Here is a 7,255-nt window from a genome sequence, read left to right as displayed (position 1 = left end):
CCTGCCTCAGCCTCCTGAGTAGCTGGGATTACAGGCACGCGCCACCATGCCCAGCTAATTTTTTGTAGTTTTAGTAGAGACGGGGTTTCACCATGTTGACCAGGATGGCCTCGATCTCTTGACCTCGTGATCCACCCGCCTCGGCCTCCCAAAGTGCTGGGATTACAGGCTTGAGCCACCGCGCCCGGCATGTTTTTGAATTAATTAATAAACAGATAGATGCAATGATGTGCCTTTCCTAGGGTGACACGTTTAGTCAGCAACAAATTGGGTACCAGGATCCTGGTTTCCTGACTGATAACTCTACCAAGCCTCATGCCCTAGTGGTGCCCCACTGGGTAGTGGCCTTGGCCCCCGCTGTCCTTGGTGCCATTCCCTTTTCCTGTAGAACGTCCAGGAGATGTGCAAGCTTCACTTTGGTTCCTGTGGTTAGGGGTTGGATGCTGGTCTGTTGGCCCTGGTTATGGGGTGTTGGGCTGTCTTCATTCTGGCCTCAGGTCTAGCCCAGACTCGTCTCATCCATGGATTTCCTGGCCTCATTCTCTGGTCCATTTGATTATACACATAACATAAGGTCACTTCTTTCTTGTCCCCTGGAAGGCATGTTTAGGTGTAATGCCCGTATGTTCCTCGGAGCTCAGTCCGAGGGTTTCTGACTGGCCCTGAGAGGGAGGTAGCAGAGTCTGTGGTGAGGCCTGTCAGCTTCTGGGGAGCAGGGGTTAGAGGAACGGGTAGGTGGAGGCAGTGGGGCAGCTGCCATCTGTGCAGCAGGGTGGGGTGAGGCAGAGGGAGCTCCAGACATGTCATCTGTGCACATGAGACAGGATAAGAGGAAAATGAGGGCCTGATGGCTCTGGTCCCTGAAAGTCATGGGCTGCGACCCAGACGGGCCAAAGAGCTGCAGATAAGCTTCACTAACTCTACAGTGCTGGGAGCTGCAGGCGGAGGCAGAATTATGGATGAATTATGCAGCACTAGGAGTGAATGCATTGAAGTCAGGAAATTCCAGGCACCAATGTGTTTATTTTGATAGTGACCACCTCCCTGTTCTGGTCGTTGCAGTTCCTGGACTATTGTGGGGGTTGCTGCCCTCATCCTGTTCCTGGTGGCCCTGCTGGCTCGTGTCCTCGTCAAAAGAAAACCACCCCGGGACCCACTGTTCTACGGTACGTCTCCACAAAGGGAAATCTTTTGTGTCTGATTAATAACACAATACTTTTGGCCCCAGTCACAAACTCCTCCTTGGTTGTGAATACTCAGGGCCCTTTGGTAATGGTGGCTACAAGTGTAGGGGAGTTTCGGGACAATGTGGCCCTCGGCTCTGGCTATTGCCCCTCAGGCTGCGGACTCCACCGTCTTCTGGGTGGCATCCTGGTGGAGGGTTACTGCCAGGCCAGGCAGGGCACCCTGTCAACCCCAGCATGCTTTGACATCTGATCTCTGACTTCTGACCTTGACTCTCATGCCGGCTCTTTCCTGGACTTCCTGTCTTAAGCCTGTTACTTGCAGTCTGCCCCCTCCCCTCACTTAGTGCAAAACTTAACTGTGTGGTACCTGTGCCTGCACATATGCATGAGGAAAATAACAGAACCTGCCATGGAGACAAGCACCTGTAATGCATCTTGTATGGCCCTGAGCACTTTAGCAGCAGGCTTTTACCCCATCCTCACCATCCCTGCACTTGAAAGTGAAGAAGCTGGCTTGGAGATGCTAAGAAATGTGGCAAAGGTTGCATGGCCGTTGACCCCCAAAGCCCATGCCCTTCCATTCTGCATGCTGCCCCAGCCAAGCTGCTACTGGCCTTCCAGTGCTTCCTGTGCCAGGCACTTTGCTGGGCATTTTGTTCTGTGGTTTCTGCTTCAGTAATGCTGCATATCAAATGCACCCCAAATCCTACAGCAACAAACATTTATTTTTCTTGCTCACAGGTCTGTGGGTTGGGGCCACTCTGCATCAGGCTGTGGGTTGGTTTCAGGGCTGTTCTCTATCTCTTTGTTCCTGGACAAGCAGCTCCCAGGGCATGCCCTTCTCATGACAGATACAAAGGCACAGAGGGGCTAGTGGTAAGAAAGCAGTGGCTCTTAAGGCCTTGGCTTGGAGCCACCCACTCTTATTCCCACCCATATTCCACTGGCTGAGACAAGGCATGGGGTGCCTTCTCATAGCTGGTCATCAAGAGCCTAGGGAGCATTCTTTGCCCACAGTGGGCCTTGGCAAAGGTGGGGTGGGAAAGAGGAATTGTGAGTAACTAGTTTCTTCCAATCCACATATAAGAAACTGTGAAGTGGCCAGGCATGGTGGCTCATGCCTGTAATCTCAGCACTTTGGGAGGCCAAGGCAGGTGGGTCATGAGGTCAAGAGATCGAGCTCATCCTGGCCAACATGGTGACACCCTGTCTTTACTAAAAATACAAAAGTTAGCTAGGCATGGTGGCACACACCTATAGTTCCAGCTACTTGGGAGGCTGAGGCAGGAGGATAGCTTGAACCCAGGAGTCAGTGGTTGCAGTGAGCCAAGATCATGCCACTACACTCCAGCCTGCCAACAGAGCGAGACTCCATCTCAAAAAAAGAAACTCTGAAGCTTATAGAAATGATATCACTTGCCTAAATTTTTGCAGGCAGGCAGTAGATGAGCTCAGTCCATCTGACTTGAAGGCCCACACCCCTTTTCCTGGCCCTCTCCACTGGCCTGTGCTCTGGCCCCTATGTACCTTTCCAGACGAGTCTCCTGCTGCTGTCTGTCCCTCCTGTTCCTCCACACTCCATGGAGCCTATACTAACTGTACTGATGTCTCTCCCTATTCTTCAAGTCTGGGCACCCTCTCCTGCACCCTCAGCCCTCTGTCCTAGTCTGTTACAGCTTTGAGCACACTGCAGCCTCAGGGTCAGGCCCCAGGCCATACTCCTCACCCACCAGAAGGCAGAGACCATGTCCTTGTCATTGCTAAAACAGTGTCTGACACTTATGCTGGCATCAGCAATCACTGGCAGATTATGTGCCAAACACTTCCTTTCATGGGAGACGTACTAGGGAGGCTTCTGAAAAATGTGTATCAGGAAGTGGCACTGTCAGTGACAACTGAGCCAAAGCCCCCCCCAGTGGAGGCGTGGGGAAGCCACATCTGCAAGAGAGGGCACATACAGCCTTTTGTTCCTTCTGGGGAGAATGTGAGTGCTGGCCTCCTGGCTGCCGACTCCAGGCAAGGCCGGCTTCTCTTCTCTGTGAATTTCCCACCCCCACACTCCTCTCCATTTTTTTTTTTCACAGCTTTTCCTATATTCACCATCAGATTTTTCTACTGTCCATGCCCATCTCTTAGTCTAAGGCACCAATTTGTTACAATTTGAAAATGCAGCTTTGACAAACTAACATGCACTACATTTTATCACCTGCTGTTTAAAAAGTATTATTTCTTACTTGTTGCTAGTAGTTGTTTTAAGCCCATTTAGGAGATACTTACAACCTTCGTGAGATTCTCTGACAAGTACAGCTTTCCTTCTGTCACATTCAATTGTACCCTCTTGTATTCATTTTTAACATCACTAGTCTTTTTTGTAAAAGCCATTGTCACTTGCACATCAGCCACCTGTCTGTCTTTAGGATATGCCATGTGGAATAGGGTAACCACACTGGACATGCTGAGAGTTAGCCTGCTTGGGAATCATTGAGATGAATCACCCCGTCTAAGTCATTGTTTTTTTTTTTTTTTTTGAGACAGAGTCTCGCTCTGTCGCCCAGGTTGAAGTGCGGTGGCGCAATCTTGGCTCACTGCAACCTCCGTCTCCCGGGTAGCTGGGACTACAGGTGCGTGCCACCCATGCCCGGCTAATTTTTTGTATTTTTTTTTTTTTTTTTAGATGGAGTTTCGCTCTTGTTACCCAGGCTGCAGTGCAATGGCGTGATCTCGGCTCACCGCAACCTCCGCCTCCTGGGTTCAGGCAATTCTCCTGACTCAGCCTCCTGAGTAGCTGGGACTACAGGCACGCGCCACCATGCCCAGCTAATTTTTTGTAGTTTTAGTAGAGATGGGGTTTCACCATGTTGACCAGGATGGTCTTGATCTCTTGACCTCGTGATCCACCCGTCTCGGCCTCCCAAAGTGCTGGGATTACAGGCTTGAGCCACCGCGCCCGGCCCTATTTTTTGTATTTTTTAGTAGAGATGAGGTTTCACTATGTTAGCCAGGATGGTCTCTATCTCCCGACCTCGTGATCCACCCCCCTTGGCCTCCCAAAGTGCTGGGATTACAGGCGTGAGCCACTGTGCCTGGCCTAATTTTTGTATTTTTAGTAGAAACAGGGTCTCACTATGTTGGCCAGGCTGGTCTCAAACTCCTAACCTCAGGTGATCTGCCTGCTTCAGCCTCCCAAGTGCTGGGATTATAGGCTTGAGCCCCGTGCCTGGCCTGAGTCATTGTCTTAAACTTCGTGGTCACTTCTATGCCCCTTGGCCACTTGGTTAATGGCTTTGCTCCCATTGCCCAGGTGGGATGTGGGTTTGGCTCTGGGTAGCCACTGGTAGGGGAGTGGAGGATGGATGGAGCTGGCCTGCCAGAATCTTCTGTGACTGAGTTGGCGGTGACCATCATTCTCCACTCCTGTGATGAGTGTTCCCTTGATGAGATGGGAGAGCTGCAAACACAGGTGGAGGTCCAGCTGGGTGTGTAGAAGGGGTATTCTGTTAGTCTATCTCGATAATTGTCCACAGCATCTTCTGGAAAACATAAAATTAACATTCCATTATTATTAGCTGATGCCAAGCTTGTAGTCATTGTGTCCTGAGCTATTACTTTTTAAACTGCTGCTTTCTTTGCTCTAGTGTATGCAGTTTTTGGATTTACCAGCGTGGTGAACCTCATCATAGGACTGGAGCAAGATGGAATCATTGACGGGTTCATGACACACTACTTGAGAGAGGTATGGGGGTCATGTAGTGATTATGAGGCTTAAACCAAAGACCACACCCAGATCACATTACTCAGAGACAGACGTCCTCTCGTTTAGTGTGAACAGGTACGATACGCAGGCTTTCATTTCCTGTAATAGCCGGAGGTCGCTTATTCACATGGAAAGTGGAGCAGAAAGGACGGTTAGATCATGGGAGGCAATTCTCTCCAAACTTCAGCTCTCACGGCTTTTCTCACTCATGACTTCACACATGACCTACTTTTCCTCTTTAATACAAATAAGGTACCTTAAATGAATTTAGTATTTGTGTGTCTGTTAATACATGACTATCTCAGAAACCCCAAATCAGTCTTAAATTTGTAAAGTACCAAACACACAGGTACTTAATGAAGTCATTTGATTGTGATAGTTGTCACTCTCCACCACACTGCTCAAATCGCAGCTTTAGATAGCTGCCTGGGTACTCAAGAGAGCTAATCCCATTTTCTTATTTTATGGTAGGCTGAACCCAGCCCCAGAGAGGTTAAGTGACTTACTCAAGGTCACATAGGAAATGAGGAGCAGGGCTCAAAGCAGATTCTTCCTCTATGTTCAAATAATGGGGAACTTTGTATGTACGCTGTGGGAGTTTGGGTTTTATCCTGTCTGTGAGAGAAGATTTTGTCAGTGAATAATACAGGCAGCTCTGGGAAGGATGGGCTTGCAGGGAAGGGTCTGTGTGATGAGCTGGGGCACCAGTCAGGAGGCTTCCTCATGACCAGCAGGGGACCAGCAGGGGCATAAACGTGGCCAAGAAGAGGCAGTGCCTGGGAAGTAGAGAGAAGGATGAACTTTAGAGAATTGGAGTGGCTAGAATGAATTTAAGACTTGGGGACAAGTTGGGGATGATGGAAAGGGTGAGGCCTAAGACGACGTCCTGATTCCTACTTTGGAGTTTGGAAGACTGCAGCTGTTTATATACCAGAGACGGATAAGAGGAGGAATTTAGTTCTGCAAACATTTGTTGAAGGGGACTCTAGGGTCAGAAGACCTGCTCCCAGCAAGCCACAAGATCAGCATGAATTATGAAGGCCAGCCACTGGCTCTGGAAAGCAGGGTCGCCCCTGGCCACCTCTCTGGTCATTGCCAAGGATCTTTTGTCAAAGATCTGGCTTGGTCTCCATGAGTTTGCTATACAGCCAGGATGTCCTCCAGGAGCTCCCTGCTTGATGTGGTAGGGAGATGGCATTGTCCCAGGTGCAGTGACAGAGACTCACTCCAGGCACAGAAGTACACAGAGGAGAAATTAAGTACACAGAGGAGGCATTCTGGAGAGAAGGGACAGTTTGGGCAAAGGCTTGGAGAGGAGAAAGAACATGTGCCTCCTCTGGGGGCACCAATCTGCAGGTGTGAGGCTGAGTTTCTATGGGGAGGTGAAGTTTCAGATGCTGGCAGGGCTTTGCAGGTCTTGAGCTCTAAGGAGCAGTCCTGGCAGACAAAGAAGCCATCTGAGCGCAGTTGGTACCTGAAGGTCTGTGAGGAGAGGGGCTTGCCTATGAGAAAGTAGAGACAGAATAGGGTTGAGGTTGGGACTTGAAAGTCTCTGAAGCGGACTATGGGGGACAGGCAAGAGGCAGAAGGAAAACCTGGGGAGCGGGGGGCCACAGAGCCCAGAGGAGGGAGGTTTCAGGAAGGAGCCGGTTGACGAGAGGGCTGGAGGCTGAGTTGGCAAGGGTGGTAACCACTGGGACAGATGGGGTACCAGAAGGGGGACTGGTGTGTCACTCTGGTGGCAAAGTCTGCAGGGCCAGGCTCTGGGACCCAGCTGTGATATATAGGAGATGGGACTGTGTTCAGCAGGCTGTGAGAAGTTTTGGGAGTTTTAGAGTAGAGGAGCGACATGCCAAAAGCCAGGCCTTGAGAATCTTCATCTGGCAGCAGGAGTGTCGTGGGCTGGAAGGAGGGGAGAGAGGTGGGGGGCCATTTGGGAATGTAGCCATGGTCCTCTGAGGGACACTGAGGGCTAGACCTAATGCTGTGAAGAAGAGGGAGAATTGCCAGGGTGACGTTGTAGCAATAAAATTGATAGATTTGCTGAAAGACTTGATAGGAGAATGAGGAATGAAAAAACGACCCCGTGGTTTTGACCTTGGTAAGTTGAATGGTATCACCATTAATACAGAGAAACCATGGCCAGCGTGGTGGCTCATGCCTGTAATCTCAGTGCTTTGGGAGACAAAGGTGGGAGGATCACTTGAGGCCAGGAGTTTGAGACTGCAGTGAGCAATGATTGCACCATTGCACTCTAGACTGGGTGACAGAGCGAGACCCTGTACACACACACACACACACACACACACACACA

General features: G+C 50.2%; 1 protein-coding gene across 4 annotated transcripts in view; it reads left to right on the top strand.

Moving 5' to 3' along the window:
* Window positions 1-7,255, top strand: part of TM6SF1 (transmembrane 6 superfamily member 1) — a 29,195-nt gene that overhangs the window by 4,356 nt on the left and 17,584 nt on the right. For all 4 annotated transcript variants that reach the window (XM_037729132.1, XM_017502258.2, XM_037729133.1 and 1 more), the window contains exons 2-3: window positions 1,063-1,166; window positions 4,823-4,920. In XM_037729132.1, coding sequence (XP_037585060.1) covers window positions 1,063-1,166; window positions 4,823-4,920 — 202 coding nt within the window. The remainder of the gene's footprint in view (window positions 1-1,062; window positions 1,167-4,822; window positions 4,921-7,255) is intronic.

Source organism: Cebus imitator, unplaced genomic scaffold (genome assembly GCF_001604975.1).
Source record: "Cebus imitator isolate Cc_AM_T3 unplaced genomic scaffold, Cebus_imitator-1.0 Scaffold295, whole genome shotgun sequence".
Taxonomy (NCBI): Eukaryota; Metazoa; Chordata; class Mammalia; order Primates; family Cebidae; genus Cebus; species Cebus imitator.
The sequence above is the reverse complement of the archived record's forward strand: the minus strand, read 5'-3'. Positions and strand labels throughout refer to the sequence as shown.